The sequence below is a fragment of the Lithobates pipiens genome, unplaced genomic scaffold, assembly GCF_037356315.1.
Source record: "Lithobates pipiens isolate NorthernLeopardFrog02 unplaced genomic scaffold, aLitPip1_a1.2 Scaffold_19, whole genome shotgun sequence".
Lineage (NCBI taxonomy): Eukaryota > Metazoa > Chordata > Amphibia > Anura > Ranidae > Lithobates > Lithobates pipiens.
The window spans coordinates 16,164,288-16,185,902 of NW_027507764.1; the positions used below are offsets into that span (position 1 = coordinate 16,164,288).

The window sequence follows — 21,615 nt, forward strand, 5'->3', positions numbered from 1 at the left end:
CAAGCAGGTCTAAGTGAAGTATTCTTATGCAACTACAGGGGTTATTCACCAAGCGCAAACCCACCCTGCACCACAAGTGTACCGCAAGTGCACTTGGAAGTAAAGTCGCTAGAGATCCGTGGGGGATATGCAAGGAAACTAATAAACAGCATTTTAGCCTGCACATGACTGGATGACAAAATCAGCAGAGCTTCCCCTATTTTCATATCAAGTGCACCCGCAGTGCAATGTGAACATGTATAACCATGTATATTCAAGCAAACATGTATATTTATGCAATCAAACATTTTTATGCGATCAAGTATTTTTTATGCGGCCATGCATCTTTATGTAAAATCAATGTCCATTTATATAAACATGTCCAAACCTGCATCTTTATGCAAGCATTAATAACCATGCATCTCTATGTGATGATGCATTCTATGCAACCATGAACATGTATCTCCATGCAAACATGTAAATTCTTGTACATTTCTGCAAACACAAATAAACATGCATCTTTGTGCATCCGTGCATGCTTAAGCAACCATGCATTCTGTGCAACCATGATCATGTATCTCTATGCAAACATGTATAACCATGTATATTTATGCAAAACATTCATCTTTGTGCAATCATGCATTCTTGTGTAACCATGCATTTTTAGCAACCGTGCTGTTTCAGCAGGTTTTGCAAGCACCTGCTTAACGGAAGTTGGGCCCAACTAGACCTGCCCATGTTTTCACAAACGTATATATTTAAACATGCATTTAAGCAACAAGATTGCAAGCATGTATACTATGCTGCACCTGCTTATAGAGCAGTCAACACTTTAAGTGAACTGCTAACCATCCAGGGGTGTTTTAAACTTTCAGTTGTACAGTCCCCCCGGATAAGCAGTAAATATGCAGCATAAAATCATGACTTGTCTACACATAGTTCTCCCATAGTAAGTACTTACACTTTGTTAGTATCTTTAGGCTGCTGCTATGTCTTCAGAGGTCAACTGAACCTGTTGCCACATGGCATGACCACCCTTCCATTTCCTGCCTATATAAAAATTGGCCTTACTGAGCGACCCGTGTCTTCTAGTGACTGGAGGATAAACCGCAGTCCATATGAGTAAGAGTACATAGCATGAATAAACAGCACACTGCTCCCAGTGGCCACCAGGAGAACAGACAGTCGGGTTTCTCTCTCTCTCTTTTTTTTTCTTTAAAAAGAGAAACTGCAAACAAATGCAGACTTACCATTCCTGCTGCAGGATTCTGAACACAACAGGAGTCCAATATTCACATATCATGGTGAGCTTTGTCATAAAGACCTTCAGAGACTGGTCCCCCTCAATCTGGGGGATTAAGGGGGACCAGTATAGCACCCTGCAGGAAAGCACCTTGGTCAGAACAAAGCATAGGCTTCCATCATGCAGGGTCCAGCGCCTTAAGGCTGCATTACAGGCAATACCTCAAGTAATCTTCTCTCTTTCCCATGAGGCTTGGGTTCCATCCATTTTAGTCTTCATTCCATCCGAATGGATCTGATCATAACGCCCTTTACTGGGACATCATTAAGTTTTGAAGAGCTTCAAACAGCTATGACCATGACCTTCAAGACACTGGCGAAAAAACGGAGGTACTTCCTGTATGGGAGGGGTTGACATGGGGGGAACTTTCTTTCTATTGGTTGCCAGTGTCCATTCACCTAAAGGTAGCATATAACCCAGTCATTATTATGGTGCTCTGTGTCCTGTGATGTACGATAAAGAAAAAATATGAACACTCCACTGGGTGACTGTCATGGTTTTGCAATAGTTTGCTTACCTGTTTCCATGTGTTCATCTCTAGAGACCAGCCGACCCTCACCTGACTGCTTTGTAATCCATCCTCTGGCATGACTCTACCCTAGCTCCTATCAGAGAGCTCTATATTAACCTGTGCACTGCAGGCCAGCCCTGCTGATCAACCTTTGTGTGTTAGCTTCCTGTTACCTGCCGTGTGCTCGTCTGTTGTTCTGTTACCGACTTTGACGTGTCCTTGACTATCCCTGTTTGCCTGTGATCCTGACCTTTTGGCGTGTCCCTGACTATTCCTGTCTGCTTGTGGCCCCGACCTTGGCTTTGTCCCTCACTATCCCTATCCTCCTGTTGCCTACTGTGGGTGTGAGCTGGGGGACCCTGGGGGTCGCAACCTGGAGCCAGTTGCAGCCAAGTCCATCCTCACCACTAGAGGTGCTGGTGAACACCTGCTGGCTCTTAGACTCCGCGCCCCAGGGAATCTTACTTTCTAACCCCAGTGGGATCTGTCTCCCATCCGCAGCAGTCAGCCGTAGGGTCCACAACCTTGCGGTGCACTCCTGATCCCTACGGTGGGCATTTGTCACCTCGCCTCAAGCTGACCTGACAGTGACTCAGTGACAGGGGGTGAAGGGGTTAACTGGGGGGGGATTGGGGGGTGACAAGTGTACCTATGTGAACTGGTGTCAGTGTAGTGTTGGTGCACCTACTGTGAGATGTCGCCTCTCCTCTCTCTGGAACGGAAAAGAGTTCCACGAGTAGAGATGACATCACTTCTTCTGCTGTGTTTATACTTACATATGCTGGGGATGGATTGAATTTGCCAGGACCGATCACCAGGTCCAGGCCAGGGCCTGGAGACTGATCGGTTCCGAAGTGAATCCGATCATTGCTCCCTAGGCGGCTGCACATGCCACACATAGCTATGACCGCTTCACCCAGCTGGGCCAACCTGCCGCAGTGTAAGTGCGGTGGCTGGTCCGGAACTGGTTAAAAAAATTTAATAAAAAATAATTTCTGGGTGTTGGCGGCAAATTCGAAAAGCCGCAGAACACCCTGTACAAGTCTATGAGAGAAATCTAAAGTGCGAATTTTAAAGGCTAATATGCAAGTTACTGTCCTAAAAAGTGTTTGGGGACCCGGGTCCTGCCCCAGGGGACATGTATCAATGCAAAAAAAAGTTTTAAAAACGGCTTTTTTTTGGGAGCAGTGGTTTTAATGACGCTTAAAGTGAAACAATAAAAGTGTAATATTCCTTTAAATTTTGTACCTGGGGGGTGTCTATAGTATGCCTGTAAAGGGGCGCATGTTTCCTGTGCTTAGAACTGTCCCTGCACAAAGTGTCATTTCTGCAGGAAAAAAAGTAATTTAAAATCACTCGTGGCTATAATGAATTGTCGGCTCCTCGTAATACAGAGAGGTCATTGATAAAAAAAAAAAAAGCGTGGGGTTCCCCCAAATTCAATTACCAGGCCCTTCAGGTCTGGTATGGATATTAAGGAGAACCCCACGTCAATTAAAAAAAAAATGACGTGGTGTTCCCCCTAAATATCCATGGTATGGATTTTAAGGGGAACTCTACACCAAATTTTAAAAATAAATGGCGTGGGGGTCCCCCAAAAAATTACATACCAGACCCTTTATCTGACCACGCAACCTGGCAGGCCACAGGAAAAGAGGGGGGAAGAGAGAGCGCCCCCCCTCCTGAACCATACCAGGCCACATGCCCTCAACATTGGGAGGATGCTTTGGGGGTCTGTGACCCCTCAAAGCACCATGTTCCCATGTTGATGGGGACAAGGGCCTCATCCCCACAACCCTGGCCAGTGGTTGTGGGGGTCTGCGGGCGGGGGACTTATCAGAATCTGGAAGCCCCCTTTAACAAGGGGACTCCCAGATCCCGGCCCCCCCTGTTTGAAATGGTAAGGGGGTACAAAAGTACCCCTACCATTTCACAAAGAAAGTGTAAAAAATGTTAAAAAAGACAAACACACTTTTGAAAAAGTCCTTTATTAAAAAAAAAATGTAAAAAAGATTCCAGCTGTGGTAATCCACTCTTGCTATCCAGCGACGGACGATCATCTCTCAGGGTCCAGCGATGGCTGATCTGTTCCAGCGACGGGTGATCTCTCCCTCCAGTACAGCGAATCCATCCATCTTCTGTCTCCACCGGAGGAGACACTGCGGGGATCCCGGCGCCTGACATTTCTTATATGAGGAGGGCGGGGCCACCCGTCACCTGACCCGCCCCCCCTCTGATGTAACGCAGATTTCCGTTACACCTGGGGTGGAGGAACCTGTAGACCCAAAGATTAGCTGGACTCCTCTGAGTTCCATCTAATTTATCACAAACTTAGAAAAAATTTATATATTTTTTTTTATTTGCTTTGCTTTCAGATGTGTCATATACAATGCCTTGAAAAAGTATTGATACCCCTTGGAATTTTCCACATTTTGTCATGTTACAACCAAAAACCTAAATGTCTTTTATTGGAATTTTTTGTGATAGACCAACACAAAGTGGCACATAATTGTGAAGTGGATGGAAAATGATAAATGGTTTTCAACATTTTTTACAAATAAATATGTGAAAAGTGTGTGTGTGGGGGGGGTACATTTGTATGGCGCCCCCCGAGTCAATACTTTGTAGAACTGCCTTTCACTGCAATTATAGCTGCAAGTCATTTTGGGGATGTCTTTACCAGCTTTGCACATCTAGAGAGGGAAGTTTTTGGCTATTCTTCTTTGCAAAATATCTCAAGCTCTGTCAGATTGGATGGAGAGCGTCTGTGAACAGCAATTTTCAAGTCTTGCCACAGATTCTCAATTGGATTTAGGTCTGAACTTTGACTGGGCAATTCTAACACATGAATATGCTTTGATCTAAACCATTCCATTGTAGCTCTGGCTGTATGTTTCGGGTCGTTGTCCTGCTGGAAGGTGAACCTCCACCCCGGTCTCAAGTCTTTTGCAGAATCTAACAGGTTTTCTTCTGATGCCGCATACACACGACCGGACTTTCCGACAAACTAGATCCGACGGTCTTCCCGACCGACTTTCGCCGGAGTTCCGACGGACCTTCCGAACGAACAGACTTGGCCACACACAAACGGACTAAGTCAGTTTGAAACTCCGTTAGTTTTGAATGTGATGACGTAAGGCGGGACTAAAAAAGGAAGTTCAATAGCCAGTAGCCAATAGCTTCCCTTGCGTCGTATTTGGTCCGTCGGACCAGCATACAGACGAACGGTTTTACCATTGGAATTGAGTCTTGTGGACAGATTTGAAACATGTTCTATTTCTGATTAGCCCACACACGATCGGATTGTCCGACGGACTGATTCCATCAGACCTAGTCTGCCAGAAAGTCCGGTCGTGTGTACGCAGCATAAGATTGTCCTGTATTTGTCTCCATCCATCTTCCCATCAACTTTGACCAGCTTCCTTGTCCCTGCTAAAGAAAAGCATCCCCACAACATGATGCTGCCACCACCATGTTTCATGGTGGGGATGGTGTGTTCAGGGTGATGTGCAGTGTTAGTTTTCCACCAGCATTTTGATTTTAGGCCAAATAGTTTAATTTTGGCCTCATCTGACCAGAGCACCTTCTTCCACATGTTTGCTGTGGCCCCCACATGACTTCTTGCAAACTGCAAACAGGACTTCTTATGGCTGTCTTTCAACAATGTCTTTCTACTTGTCACTCTTCCATAAAGGGCAGATTTGTGGAGAGCACGACTAATAGTTGTCCTGTGGACAGATTCTCCTACCTGAGCTGTGGATCTCTGAAGCTCCTCCAAAGTTACCATGGACCTTTTGGCTGCTTCTCTGATGAATGCTCTCCTTGCCCGGCCTGTCAGTTTAGGTGGACGGCCATGTCTTGGTATTTTTGCAGTTGTGTCATACTCTTTCCATTTTCGGATGATGGATTGAACAGAGCTCCATGAGATGTTCAAAGCTTGGGAGATTTTTTTATAACCCAACCCTGCTTTATACTTCTCCACAACTTTACCCCTGACCTGTCTGGTGTGTTCCTTGGCCTTCATGATGCTATTTGTTCACTAAGGTTCTCTAATAAACCTCAGAGGGCTTCACAGAACAGCTGTATTTATACTGAGATTATATTACACACAGGTGGACTCTATTTACTAATTATGAGATTCTGAAGGCAATTGGTTGCACTAGATTTTAGTTAGGGGTATCAGAGTAAAGGGGGCTAAATACAAATGTACCCCCACACTTTTCACATATTTAGTTAAAAAAAAGTTGGAAATCCATTTATAGTTTTCCTTCCACTTCACAATTATGTGCCACTTTGCGTTGGTCTATCACATAAAATCCCAACAAAATACATTTACGTTTTTGATTGTAACATGACAAAATGTGGAAAATGTCAAGGGGTGTGAATACTTTTTCATGGCACTATATATGAAATTACAGATCCGTTTCGAAAGAGAATTTATTTTAATACTAAGAAAAGGTATTTCGAAGTACCAGAGAAAGAAGAGATGATACTGAGGAAGAGATGCAGAATCACCTTCTCGTGTAACATACTATAGTAACAGACTCTTTGTGTCTTGGTTTCTCCTCCAGAATGAAGACTTTGGTGGCTTTGCTTTTCCTGGGGTCGTTGGGTCTGGCTTGGTGCTGCAGCCGTCCACCTGGAGGTAAGAAAAATATAAAGGTAAAAAAGTACATAAAAATGACTTTGGTGCACTAGATGAGGAGGAGGGTCTGAATACACTCTTATGGCAGCAGGTAGGTCATCAAAAGAACTCCTTCAGGTATTTTAAAGAGGAAAAGGAGCAAAAAAGGAGCAAAAATGCAGCAGGAAAAGCAGCATAGAAGCAGCAAAAAAGGTTGGGACTTTATATGAAGCTCATGGTAACAAAATGAATAGAACGGTGGATAGTAAAATATTTAATGATACATAGATACATGTTTACAGACACTAAAATCTCATATACATAGAAATGCACATTTCCATGGAGCCAATTTCTAAAACGGTAATATCTGGTAGTAACATATTTATAAGCATTAATCATGTATCCATGATCAAAAAAAATCACAAGATATCTCATTGCCCTTAGCACCATATGATGCAAGTGTATGCATGACCAGCAATCAGTTTCCGCTGCCTGTGTGTGAAGTAGCGGCACGTTTAGGTGCAATTCTGTGTGGGAACATGCTCGTAAGGTTGGCCCCAAGGACCCTGCAAGGGAACGGAGCCAACCTAAAAGTGATAGCAACTGGCAACACTTACAGGATGAAATTGCGAGGAGTAGCATTGTAAGGTCTCCAGTGTGCTGACAACGTCAGTTTTGAGGGGCAGAATGTGGCCTGGCTGATCCATATCCAAGTGGGGAGAATTCCAGGAAGGATGGCATGTTCCTGCACTTCCCCTACCTGTCTGGAACCTCTCCCTGATGTGAATCACTGTCCCTGACAGATGGGTGACCTGTCCCTACTCTAATCACAACATGAAATGCGCACCAAACCCGGGTGCCAGGGTCTTGATTAGACTCTTCCTGGCCCAAGATGTCCACCAATGCTATATGGGATGCCAGCATGCAATCAGATGCCACCTCTCTGTGACTAAGGAGACCATAGGGGTCTCAAGTACCTACAGAAAAAGGTGGAAAAACCGACAATATAAAAATTAATCTGCATGATCCATATTTTTTATTTGGTTAAAATAAGTATACCCCTAAATTTACCCGGAAGCTGATTTTGAACTCTCCAGCTATAGTAAATCTATCCCACTGTCTCAGTCAAATTATTGACACCATTGCAGTCTACAGTTCTTTTTTTTTGTGAAGGCCCCTTTAGAACAATGGAAATACTTTGTACACGATGTATAATTACTGAGTGTGTTTTGTTTTTCTTTCTTCAGCCACAAATATCGCCAGAAGCGGGAAAGCCTCGGAGAGTTCAGTTTTTGATATTGGTCAAGCTTACAAGGCCATTGATGGTGTGACAGATACCATCTGGAGTCATGGCTCCTGTGCCTGCACAAAAGCGGACCCATTGCCCTGGTGGAAGGTAGACCTGAAACAGAAATACAAAGTGAATGTCGTTGTAGTCACTGGACGATCAGATGACTTTATGGAACGGTTGATGTGCGCTGAGGTCCGAATTGGAAATTCTCCGGACAATAACAACCCGGAGTGAGTACCACGGGGACAGGACACTGTACGGTTACCTGTGTCAATGGGCTTTGGGCTTGTGTCGATGGTATCAGTTTGAGAGGCTTCAGAGATCATTCAGAATTCATTGACAGGTGACCTTTTTCTGGTCTGCATTGAACTCAAGAGAGTTTTGCCTTCTCATAGACTTGTATTATAATAAAAAACACATCTGATGCAAATAAAAGCCCAATGACAAAGGTCCTATGCAGTACCCTGAACCCAAAATAAGAGACATTACCGCATGACTGAATTTGACCTATGAATATATTTAAAGAGAAAGTAAACATTCTAAGCCCTTGTACACACGGTCGGTGATTCCGACAACCAAATCCAACGGATTCTGTCCGTCGGATTTTGTCCGACGGATCTTGTACGAAACTGTTGCATACACACGGTCGGGCGAAGTTGTCGAAAATTCCAATCGTTCAGAACGTGATGACGTTATTTCATTACGATGGGACTACGTTCAGGCTAGTAGCCAATAGCTTTGGTGTAGGAATTTGATCTGAGCATGCATGGCACTTTGTCCGATCAAAATTCTCTACACATGATTGGAGTATGTCCGATCAGACCAGTTTGTCAGAAAATATTTCCAGCAAGTTGGAAAATTTGGTCCGATGGATATTCCGACGGAAACAGTCCAATGGAGACCACACACAGTCGGATTATCCGACAAAACTGTCCGATAGGACACATTCCAACGGATTCTCCGTCCGTGTGTACAAGGGCTTAGGAAACCATCATATTAAACACAAATAAAATGTATATCAAGCCTCCTGGCTTCCCATTACAGAACTACTTCTCAGGCCTCAAGCATAGGTTTTAAGTCTGGTCCCTCACATCACCTTTTAGCACCACTGTGCTTATGTGCCGCCCTGCACCTCTCGGCTCTTTCTCTTGCAGCTCCTTGCTTCTCTATCCAACTCCCTTGATGCTGGACAGGGACCATTTTGTCTCCCGGGTGGAACCCTAAATCAATGTCAGTCCCAGACACAGTCTGCTGGCCTTCATTAATACCTCAACCCAGGGTTAGAGGCTTTTTCCTTTCCTCAGCTCTTTGAAGTCTCTGAACTCCAGAACCCAATCTAATGCCCCGTACACACAATCGGACTTTCCGATGGAAAATGTGCGATCGGAGCTTGTAGTCGGAAATTCCGGCCGCGTGTAGGCTCCATCGGACAGTTTCCATTGAAATTTCCAACACACAAAATTCGAGAGCTGGATCTAAAATTTTCTGACAACAAAATCCGTTTGCGTAAATTCCGATCGTGTGTAGACAATTCCGTCACACAAAGTGCCACGCATGCTCGGAATCAAGCAGAAGAGCAGCACTGGCCATTGAATTTAATTTTTTTCGGCTCTCCGTACGTGTTGCACGTCACCGCGTTCTTGACGTTTGGAATTTCCGACCGACTCTGTGTGAGCGTGTGTTTGCAAGACAAGTTTGAGCCAACATCCGTCGGAAAAAATCCAATGGAATTTGTTGTCGGAATGTGCGATCGTGTGTACGTGGCATAAGAGTTATAAAAACCGAAGAAGACTGGAAACACAATTTTCTCTGCTCAGAACAGATATTCTGGAGCTCCCACAATTTGCATCAAAGAGAACCCTGTGTGCCATTTACTTCTAAGCCCTTGTACACACGGTCGGAGAATCCGTCGGAATGTGTCCTATCGGACCGTGTTGTCGGATAATCCGACTGTGTGTGTTATGCATCGGACTGTTTCCGTCGGAATATCCGTCGGACCAAATTTTCCAACTTGTTGGAAATATTTTCCGACAAACTGGTCCGATAGGACATACTCCGATCATGTGTAGAGAATTCCGATCGGACAAAGTGCCACACATGCTCAGATCAAATTCCTACATCAAAGCTATTGGCTACTAGCCTGAACGTAGTCCCATCGTAACGAAATTACGTCATCACGTTCTGAAAGATCTGATTTTTCGACAACTTTGTCTGACCGTGTGTATGCAACAGTTTCGGACACAATCGGACGGACAAAATCCGACGGATTTGGTTGGCAGAATGTCCGACCGTGTGTACGGGGGCTTACACTGTGGTAGGGCCTAGCACTATAAATACACTCACCAGCCACTTTATTAGGTACACCATGCTAGTACCGGGTTGGACCCCCTTTTTCCTTCAGAACTGCCTTAATTCTTGTTGGCATAGATTCAGGATTGAGATGTGGTGACTGTGGAGGCAATTGGAGTACAGTGACCTCAGAAGATGGGGACACTTTAGTCATAAAGGGAAGGACATGGTCAGCAACAATATTCAGGTAGGCCTTGGCATTTAAACAATGCTCAATCGGTACTAAGGGGCCCAAAGTGTGCCAAGAAAATATCCCCCAAACCATTACACCACCACCACCAGCCTGAACTGGTGATACAAGGCAGGATGGATCCATGTGCCAAATTCTGACCCCACCACCTGAATGTGGCAGCTGAAAACCAGACCAGGCAACATTTTCCAATCTTCTATTGTCCAAGTTTGATGATGCTGTGTGAATTGTAGCCTCAGGCCGCGTACACACAGGCGGATTGTCTGTCCAACTTAGTCCGCTGAACCGTGTTTCAGCGGACAATCCGCTCGTGTGTGGGCTTCAGCTGACTTTTTGAGCGGACAGTCTGACGAACAAAGTCTTACGGAATTTCCGTAATTTTGTCCGTCCAAACTTGGTTTTGTCCGTCCAAACTTGGTTTCAGCGGACAGTCCGCTCGTGTGTAGGCAAGTTGGACGGACTAAGTATGGCGCATGCTCAGAAAGGATTTACACGGCTGAAGGTTGCATTGCAGTGTATTGGACGTCGTTTTTCTAGTCCCGTCGTACGTGCTGTATACGTCATCGCGCAAGCTTTCAGCGGACTGTCTGTTCATCGTGTGTGGTCAAGTCCGTTCATTCAAAAGTTGGACGGACAATCCGCCCGTGTGTACGCGGCCTCAGTTTCCTGTTCTTAGCTGTAGACCATCTGCTTCAAGGTTTGATGTTTTGAGATGGTATTCTGTTGACCTTGGTTGTAACAAGTGGTTATTTGAGTTACTGTTTCCTTTCAATCATCTGGAACCAGTCTGCCCATTCTCCTCGGACATAAACAAGGCATTTTCCTCCACACAAATGCCGCTCACTGGATATTTTCTCTTTTTCGGACCATTCTCTGTAAACCCGAGAGATGGTTGAGCGTGATAATCCCAGTAGATCAGCAGTTTTTAAAATACTCAGACCAGCACGCCTGGCACCAACAACTCAAAGTCACTTAAACCCCCTTTCCTCCCCATTCTGATGCTCAGTTTGCTGTCGTGTGATTGGCTGATTAGCAATTTGTGTTACCAAGCAATTGAACAGGTGTACCTAATAAAGTGGGCGGTGAGTGTATATCCTAGAAACAAATAAAGAGATTCCCTCCCAAAATAAATCTCCAAGCCGCAACAGTGATGTTGAATGATGACATTCGCTGTGCACATGGAATAGGTATTTGAAAATTCTGGTCTCCAACCAGAAATATCAAGAAAGAATGCGAGCAGGGGACTATTAAAACATTAGAACATTAAATCAGCACATTAAACACATCAGCGCATTAAACATATGAACACATTGAGAAAAGAAATTGTGTAAAAGGATTTTGTCTCAATTTATTTGAATATAAAAACAATTCACAATACAGCAAATCAATAGCTCATGGGGAAGGTGAGGTATTTCGACTAGTTTCGCTTCTCAGCTTCTTCAGGAAATACATACATCTAAGGATATATACATAAACCACAATTAAATCAATAAAAACTGTATGAAGTGACCTTCAGTAACAACAACAAAAATTGGAGAAGACATGTTTACAATACATATCAACATTTTCAGAATCTTACCCAAACGTCTTAGCCCCAGGATAGCTCAAACAAACCGGGGGGAGCCTCCCCCCTGATGACTGTGAGGGGAATTACCCCCGACACAAGCCGATATCTATATAGGAACATTGATATTAAACTTACTGATTTAGGCATTATAACCCCAAAGCCTTTCACAGGTGGTGACCCAATGTGAGATCCATGTGTATTGCCACAAATATTTATAATTTTTTTAACAAATAATAAAAAACACAGAGGTGATCAAATACCACTAAAAGAAAGCTCTATTTGTGGGAAAAACATGATAAAAATGTAATTTGGGTACAGTGTTGTATGACCGTGCAATTGTCATTTAAAGAGTGACAGCACTCAAAGCTGAAAATGTGTCTGGGCAGGAGGGGGGTTTAGGTGCCCCGTAAGCAAGTGGTTAGCCACTTCCCGTCTGGCGCACGTGATGTACGTCAGCAGAATGGCATGGACAGGCAAATGGGCATACCTGTGCGTCCCTTTAAATTTGCAGCTGTGCCATCGCGTGCGCGCTGCCGGTGGCACACGCGCGAGCCGGCTGTAACCTCCGTGAGTCGGATCGCGGGTCCCGCAGACATGATCGCCGCGGGGATACCCGCAATCGTCTCACAGGGAGGAAGAACGGGGAGATGCTAATGTAAACAATCATCTCCCCATTCTGCCTAGTGACAGTGCCACTGTGTCAGAAACCATGAATCAGACCGAGACAGAAGTACAATTAAATCACACTTGTTTATTAAATAGAAATAATAAGGTAAATAGAGTAAGCATAGTCAAAGCATAGCCAGAGTCCAGTAACCGGATCGAATAGTCAGCCAGGCCAGAGTTCAATAACCAGATCGGGTAGTCAGCCAGGCCAGAGTCAGGGATCCAAGTGAAGGAACAGCAAGCAGGATAAGGAGCCAGAAAGGATGTCAGCAAGCCCGTCTTTAACCAGGTACGCAGGAGATGGTTTCTTGTGATGTGACCAAGGCGAAGGCAGAGGTGAAGGGAGCTGGACAGCTTTAAGTAGGCAGGTCAGACGAGCATCATCAGGAACAGCTAGGTAACTGTGGAGAGAGATGAGAGCTGGCAATTATCCGACAGCTGAGCGGCCAGCCCAGAGAAGGAAAGGCTAAGCCAGCCCTGACACACTGATCATAGCTCCCTGTTATCGGAGCAGAGATCAGTGTCGTGTCACACATAGCCACACACCCTCCACAGTTAGAAACACGCCCCAGAACACACTTAACCCCTACACTGCCACCTAGTGGTTAACCCCTTCACTGCGAGTGATTTTTTTCACCAAAAATATGTAGAAGAATACATATCGGTCTAAACTGAGGGAAAAAATATTATTATTATAGCAAAATGTAAAAAATAATTCGTTTTATTCAAAATTCTCGCTCTTTTTTTGTTTATAGCGCAAAAAATAAAAAATGCAGAGGTGATCAAATACCACCAAAATAAAGCTCTATTTGTGGGAAAAAAAGGACGTCAATTTTGTTTGGGAGCCACGTCGTATGAATGAGCAATTGTCAGTTAAAATGACTAAGCGCCGAATCACAAAAAGTGCTCTGGTCTTTGGCCAGCAACATGGTCCGGGGCTTAAGTGGTTAATGAACACTTTGGGCGCCTTTAGTAAACCTCCTACAATTAAACAAGTGTATTTTCTGTATCATTCCGTTGATCCTTGTTTGTTCTCCACAGGTGCGGTATGGTCACCCAAGTTTCTGATCCTACGACAATTTTCTGCTGTAATGGAATGGAGGGTCAATACGTCAGCGTGGTGATCCCGGGGCGCAGTGAATACCTGACCCTGTGCGAGGTGGAGGTCTACGGTGACCTCGTAGCTTAGAAGAAGCGTGTCTGCTGATAAACCTCAGAGGACCACGACAGAAGAAATCCTAAAGTTCATCATCAAATTTCACATCCATCATGATGATATGTCTGTTCTCCTATCTAGCTAGAGGAGGACATCCAATTATGTGAATCTTGGATAAAGTTTGCGTGATTCTTGTGGGAAATCATCTATGAATAGACCACTTAAAAATTAGCTAAAGTCATCTAGTTTTGTATGAAGTTTAGAAGGGTTGGAACCACTGCTGTCTGTGTCCTCATTGGGGAAATTTTCTTTATATATTTGTTTCCTTACCTAGGTGCTTACTAAAGACAATAAAGTTTCTTTCACACTGTCTTATTTTTTTCTGTGTCATCCATCCTTGTTTTTTTTGTTTTTTTTATGTATTTTTTTATTTTCAGGTCTATTGTAATTGGTCTTGTTAAAATAAATATTAGATGGGATTATTGTTAAGGGTGTCATTAAAATGGAAAGAAATTCTAACTTTTCTTAAAAAATGTCTGCATAACCCCCCCATCCTACCTTTCCTGCATAACCTGTATACAAAAACACATATTCTTTATACAGGTTAGGCAAGATAGATAGGAGGGGGGGGGGGGGGGGGACTTTTTTCCACTTTAAGCACAAATGTGGAATCACTGATTAGTAAATGGACAGTAATAGCAGTGATCTCTAATAATCTCATGTAATGGGTCTCTAGTCTATGACTGTCTTCTGAAGCATTTCTCCAGTTTAAAATAACTCCTATAGTATGTGTTCAGTCTCTGACTATCTCCTGTTACATGTCCAGAGTCCCTGAGCATTTTCTGTAGCATTTTATTTACTGAATATGGAGTACATGATGCCAGGGGCTCCTTATATCAAGAAAGTTAAAGTGACACTAAACTCTGATTTAAAAAAAAATTATAGCCAAATATGTATTCTTAACTCAAAAAAGTCCCTTCTATTACTCTCCTCCAAATCCTCAAATTCCATTTTTTGCTGCTATGGTCCCATTTCCCGTTAGAGGGTGGCTACGTTTGTTTTCCATCAAACACAGGCACTGTACCATCAAACACAGCGACTGTGCCATCAAACGCAGCCACTGTACCCGTCAAACGCAGCCACTGTGCCCATCAAACTCAGCCACTGTGCCCATCAAACGCAGCCACTATACCATCAAATGCAGCCACTGTGCCTTTCAAACGCAGCCACTGTGCCTGTCAAACGCAGCCACTGTGCCATCAAATGCAGCCACTGTGCCCTTCAAATGCTGCCACTGTGCCATCAAACGCAGCCACTGTGCCCATCAAACGCCGCCACTGTGCCCATCAAATGCAGCCACTGTACCATCAAACGCAGCCACTGTGCCCATCAAACGCAGCCACTGTGCCCATCAAACGCAGCCACTGTGCCCATCAAACGCAGCCACTGTGCCATCAAACGCAGCCACTGTGCCTTTCAAACGCAGCCACTGTGCCTGTCAAACGCAGCCACTGTGCCATCAAATGCAGCCACTGTGCCCTTCAAATGCTGCCACTGTGCCATCAAACGCAGCCACTGTGCCCATCAAACGCCGCCACTGTGCCCATCAAATGCAGCCACTGTACCATCAAACGCAGCCACTGTGCCCATCAAACGCAGCCACTGTGCCCATCAAACGCAGCCACTGTGCCCATCAAACGCAGCCACTGTGCCATCAAACGCAGCCACTGTGCCATCAAACGCAGCCACTGTGCCTGTCAAACGCAGCCACTGTGCCCGTCAAACGCAGCCACTGGGCCATCAAACTCAGCCACTGTGCCCATCAAACGCCTGTCAAACGCAGCCACTGTGCCTGTCAAACGCAGCCACTGTGCCATCAAATGCAGCCACTGTGCACTTCAAATGCTGCCACTGTGCCATCAAACGCAGCCACTGTGCCCATCAAACGCCGCCACTGTGCTCATCAAATGCAGCCACTGTGCCCATCAAACACTGCCACTGTGCCATCAAACGCAGCCACTGTGCCCATCAAACGCAGCCACTGTGCCATCAAACGCAGCCACTGTGCCCGTCAAACGCAGCCACTGTGCCATCAAACTCAGCCACTGTGCCCATCAAACGCAGCCACTGTACCATCAAACGCAGCCACTGTGACATCAAACGCAGCCACTATACCATCAAACGCAGCCACTGTGCCATCAAACGCAGCCACTGTGCCCATCAAACGCCGCCACTGTGCCCATCAAATGCAGCCACTGTGCCCATCAAACACTGCCACTGTGCCATCAAACGCAGCCACTGTGCCCATCAAACGCCGCCACTGTGCCCATTAAATGCAGCCACTGTGCCCATCAAACACTGCCACTGTGCCATCAAATGCTGCCACTGTGCCATCAAATGCACCCACTGTGCCCATCAAATGCTGCCACTGTGCCTCCCCCACCCGCCGTCTGCCCGGCCCTTACCCTGTCACAGTGGGGCAGTGGGTCATGGCGGCAGGTGACGTCCTCAATGTCTTCTTCTGCCGTCCTCTCCTCCCATCCTCTCCTATGATTGGACATCTTATAGGCGTCCAATCACAGTGCCTGTCGTTTCAGCCAGTCAGGTGATGGGTAACAAACCCGAGCACCTGATTGGCAGAGAGGCGGTTCAGTGTTAGAAAAGCGAATGTTCATTCGCTTTTCTAACACAGCTGGGGGAACTGCGAGCGCCAAGCATAGCGTTCCCTGTTTACCTTTTTTGAGGCCTATCACAGCCTATGGCTCTAATCAGGTGCTTCAAAAACAACCTCCACGCCACTGTAATTCAGGCGCCCTGGGCCCCGAAAATGAGCCAGGCGCCTGAATAGGGGGTGGCAGTGGCGGTCATAGATAGATTCATGCAATGCATAAATCTATCTATTGGTGATTGAACGGGGTGGCAGGAGAGAGGGGGCAGTGCCCGTGTGCCCTTATAGATGCACCGCCACTGGCACAGTATATAATAGTCATTTCCAAAATTTGGGAATACTGCAGGGATGTCAAGCCTCACTTCTGTAGCAGATTAGGAGGGGCGTCACCAGGAAAGAATAAGTGACTTCAGTCATTTTTATAACTTTCCATCTATTAAATCTTCTGCCCTTGTTGTTGTTTCTTTGGATAGTAAAACATTTTTTTTTTCTGCCAGTAAATCCCTTATACAGCCCACTTCCTGCTTCTTGTCTGGTCATTGGCCTAGGCTTATGACATCATGCTGTGTATGAAAGAAGAAAAAAGGCGCGTGACCTAACGCATGAATAAAAATAAAGAAGTTTATTCTAAAGAAATTGGTATATACAAAAAAAAATACTATGTGTTCATGAATAAATAAATTACAATATTCTAATTTCATAAAATTGTAAAAATTGATGTGTTTCGAGGGGTTTCCTCTTCATCAGAGCCTTGGAAAACGAAAAATGGTCTGCATACTGTGGTAGGTCTATATAGAGAGAAACGACTGGATGGGTGATGTGTCACATGATAGATATATATTTCTATAGGCGGATTCTCCTTTAACCTAGCAGTATTTCTTTCCACATCTCAGTGCTCTCAGTGCCATAAAGTATATACAAATGTTGTCATTTATCGATAATTAGTGTTGGTCGTCAGGACCTGCACACTGGCTGATTACGATGCTACAGCTTGTGGTCAGTAATTACGTGCCCAAGTCGATCCTTGGTTGACCCTGCTATCCTCCTGTCAGGATGCTGTGTTGTTGTCAGGAAAGGGTTCTCCCATTGGTGGCACTGTCGGTCTCTTGCTTGTCAGTTTGTGCTTGTGGGTTCATATCTGTTCTTCAGTGCATGTTGTCAGTTCATTCCTGTATTTCAGTGTGTTCTATTTATAGTTCGGTTCTGTTTTTCAGTGCGTTCTTGTCCGCTCATTTCTGATTTTCAGCTCGTTCTTCTCAGGTCCTTTCTGATTTTCTAGCCATGTTGCGGTTAAGTTCTCGACTGAGACCTTGTGCCGTTGTTGGGCTTGGTGTTGGAGTTCTTGCTTTGACCCAAGTCCAGTCCATGAACAGGGGGAGGAGGAGTTCGTGGACCAAGAATAGGTTACTTAATCATGACCAATTCTCTCACATGCCTTTGCTGTGGGAGCTCCAGGAAATTCCTGATTATTTCAGGAATTATCTCCGGATGACTGACCCCGTTTTTCACTGTCTGTTGGCTTTGCTTACCCCTTATATTACCAAGCAAGACACCGGCATGCGGCAAGCCATCACTCCCGAGCACAATCTCGTTGCCACCTTGCGGTACTTGGCGATGGGGATAAATCCCCGGGATATTAAGTTTATGACTGGGATTTCCCCCCAGCCTCTGGGAATCATTATTCCAAAGACCTGTTCTGCCATTATTCAGGTCCTGCAGAAGGACTATATTAAGGTAAGTGTTATCCTTTAACATCACATTCTATGTATTTAATGTTTGCTAATGTATTGGATTTATTTCATCATTCCCTAATTACAGGCAGTCACCGAGTTACGAGCCCCCGAGTTACAAACGTCTGCTACTTACGTACGGCCTCAAATGCCGGCCACTTGTGCTCCATGTGGGTCCTGGATACCTTTCGAGCAGTTCTAAACTCATCCCACACTGCCGTACTATGCCCCAGATAACAAGCACCCGGAACATCCCACATCCATGCATAGGCGGCAGTTACACTTATGAACGCAGTGTTCCAACTGGAAGTTACACTTACAAATGCAGTGTTGCGACTTACGAACAACTTCCACTTACGAACAAACCTATAGTCCCTATTGTGTTCATAACCCAGGGCACTTCTGAACACATCCCACACTGCCATACTACGCCCTAGATAACATAAAAAGCACCCGGAACATCCCACATCCATGCACAGGCAGCAGTTACACTTATGAATGCAGTGTTCTAACTGGAAGTTACACTAACAAAGGCAGTTTTGTGTCTTATGAACAACTTCGACTTACGAACAAATCTATAGTCCCTATTGTGTTCGTAACCCGGGGGCTGCCTGTACCATGATTGTAATATGCTGTGAATGTCCCCTTTGTCCTCATGCATGCTGTAAGCTTTTAATGCTCCTTTTTTGTCCTTCATGCATTTGTGCCTTCACTAATCTCCCCAGCATGCTATCCTGGGCCCATACACAACTAGCCTAGTCACTTAACATTGTATTTTGTCTGCTCCATTGTAGTGCTTACCCTTAACACCCCCTAAAATGTGTCCAAATGTTATTGTCCTTAAATTCAAGCAGAGTGCAAGAGGCTTTTTTTGGAGGGGGGGGGGGGCGAAAAGCCGCTCGAACCCTCCGCCCCCCAAACCGTCCCCCAATATCAATCCTCTATCTGCTGACTTTGCCAAACCCATACACACTATACCTACCTCTTTTGTGGTCATATTTATGGATGAATTCACTAAAGCATGTAGTCCAAGTGCCTGCCTGAATACTTTCAAATGGTACTATTTAAAGATTTGTTCTCCGATTATCTTGATAGGTAGTTTCAGAATGTAAAAATATGCTTCAATTTGTACAGTGTGTATTCATTTTTTGGGATTATGACACTTATTACCTGTCCAGTGGGCTGCCAATAGTGTAAGTAAGGAGGGGGTACTACACATAATTTATGCATTCAGCTCTCAATGAAGTGGAGAGGGTTACCTGTCCAAGTGTATAAGTGGACCTTATACTTTTATCTTTAAATACTTATTTAAATAAATGTTATACTGATGTTGGCCAATAATGTACTCTGAACAGAAGTGTATATATACTATATGGCCTGCCCTAAATACTCTGAAGAAAATTGGGCCTTAGGTGTTGGTGGTGCCAGAATACTGTAACCCCTCACAGTTACTGTTGGTGGGCGCAGGAACAGGCCCTGCTGTGAAATAATATATCAAGAATTGTAATTACATGCCCCTGTTAAACAGGGGCAGCTAAATTGAGCCTTAGGCAGTGGTGGTGGTGGTGCCACAACACTGTAACCCCTCACAGTTACGCTTGTTGGGCGCAGGAACAGGCCCTGCTGGGAAATATTTTAACAAAAATTGTAATTGCATGCCCCTGTTAAACAGGGGCAGAAAAATTGGGCCTTAGGCAGTGGCGGTGGTTCCCTAAACCAAAAATATTGTTGGTCAGCTAGCATCATCAAGATTGAGGAGGAATAGGATAGTCACTCAGAATGGGCAGTCTTCAAGGGATCCCACATAGAAAAATCAATCAGTTACATCAGCATCAGGTGCTTGATAGCTGCTGCTGATCCAAGACTGATTCATTTTTATGAATGTGAGCCAATCAACGGAGTCTGTGGACAGGCGCACTCTATGATCTGTTACAAACCCTCCAGCAGCACTGAATGTGCAGGACAGGCCAGTAGCCCAATTGCATATTGAGCAAGTTCTGTCCAGTGGTCCATCCTCAAGACCCAGTAACCCAGTGGATGGTCTGTTGGAAAGGTCTCCAAGTCTGCTCTTGCCCCAAGATATTCCTGCATCATGTAATGCAGACGTTGGCGATGGTTGCTTGAACCGATTAGACCGTGGTGCTGAGGACTAAAAACTTGTCTAAAGGCATCGGTCAGCCGGCCACCTTCTCCACCGCTCTTCCTCTGACTGATCGAAGCCACAGCAACACGTTGTCCAGCACCAGGAAATTGTCACCTCCCTGGGTCTGGAAACGCATTGCACAAACCTTTCTTCGTGGCCTCCTGAAGATGTTTCATCCTCTGCTCCCTCTGTGAAAGCAGGATGAATTCTGCAACCTTACCCTTGTAACATGGATCGAGAAGGGTTGCCAGCCAGTAATGATCCCTCTCCTTGATACCATGAATCCTAGGGTCCTTTTCAGGCTTTGTAGAATCAGGGAGGACATGCAGCGTAAGTCTGAAGACGCATTCGATTGTGAGTCCTCTGGGTCACCGAGGATGACATTGTCAGAAACTACCTCCTTCCAACCAAGTACAACTCCTTGGGTTTCTGGGGACTGAAGACCATTCCTTGAAGACTTCTACTGTTATCCTCTACATCCATGCTGACTCAAGCCTCTTCCTCCCCTGTTCTTCCTGTGTGTTTGGCGGGCCCACAGGAATGCTATCTGGATAAAGGGGGCCTTGAGAGGTAAGGGAGTCCTCCTCTTCCTCCCGCTGTTCTGCCTCAAGTGCCCTGTCCATTATTACACGAAGCGTGTGCTCCAACAGGAATACAAGAGGGACAGTATTACTGATGCATGCCATGCATTGTCGCTGCTCACCATCCTCGTGGCCTCCTCAAGTAGTGATAGGACAGTGCATGCATCCGTGATCAGTAGCCACTGGCGTGGCAAAAAAATCCATGTCCTGGTGCCATACTCACATAGGTATTCATTGATGGCCCACTGCTTTGAATGCAGCTGCTGCTGCATTGCCAACGTTGAGATCAACCTGGTGGGCATGTCACAAATGAGGTGGTTGGTGGGCAGGTGGCAATCCCTTTGAATGTCAGCCAGTTGAGCACTGGCATTGTATGACCAGCGGAAATGACCATAAACTTTTCTGGCCTGCTTCAGGAGATCCTGTAAGCCTGGGTACCTATGCAAGAACCGCTGCACCACCAAATTCAGGACATGTGCCAAACATGGAATATGCGTCAAGTGTCCCTGTCGGAGGGCGGAGAGATGGTTGGTGCCATTGTCGCCTACAACCATTCCTGGCTGAAGCTAGCATAGCATCAATCACCTCTGAACCTGCCCCTGCAAAGTTGACAGAATCTCTGCCCCAGTGTGGCCCCTGTCCCCTAAGCAGACCAACTCAAGCACCGCATGGCATTTTTTTGCCTGAGTGCTTGCGTAGGCCCTTGAGCACTTATGGAGCACCGCCGGTTTAGAGAAGAAATCGGAAGAAGAGGCCATAGAGGAAGAAGAAGTGGAGGAAGTCGAGGAGAGAGCTGTGGCAGAATTGGCACTAGCATTTTGGAGGCATGGTGGCGGAACAAGCTCCAACAATACTGA

General features: G+C 45.4%; 1 protein-coding gene across 1 annotated transcript; it reads left to right on the top strand.

Annotated features, from left to right (window-relative positions):
- Positions 1-1,006: 1,006 nt before the first annotated feature.
- LOC143997945 (fucolectin-1-like) lies at positions 1,007-14,006 on the top strand. The gene is made up of 4 exons (XM_077493761.1): positions 1,007-1,101; positions 6,365-6,438; positions 7,665-7,938; positions 13,522-14,006. Exons 1-4 carry the CDS (start codon positions 1,007-1,009, stop codon positions 13,667-13,669), a joined length of 591 nt encoding a protein of 196 aa, XP_077349887.1. The 3' UTR covers positions 13,670-14,006.
- Positions 14,007-21,615: the final 7,609 nt, after the last annotated feature.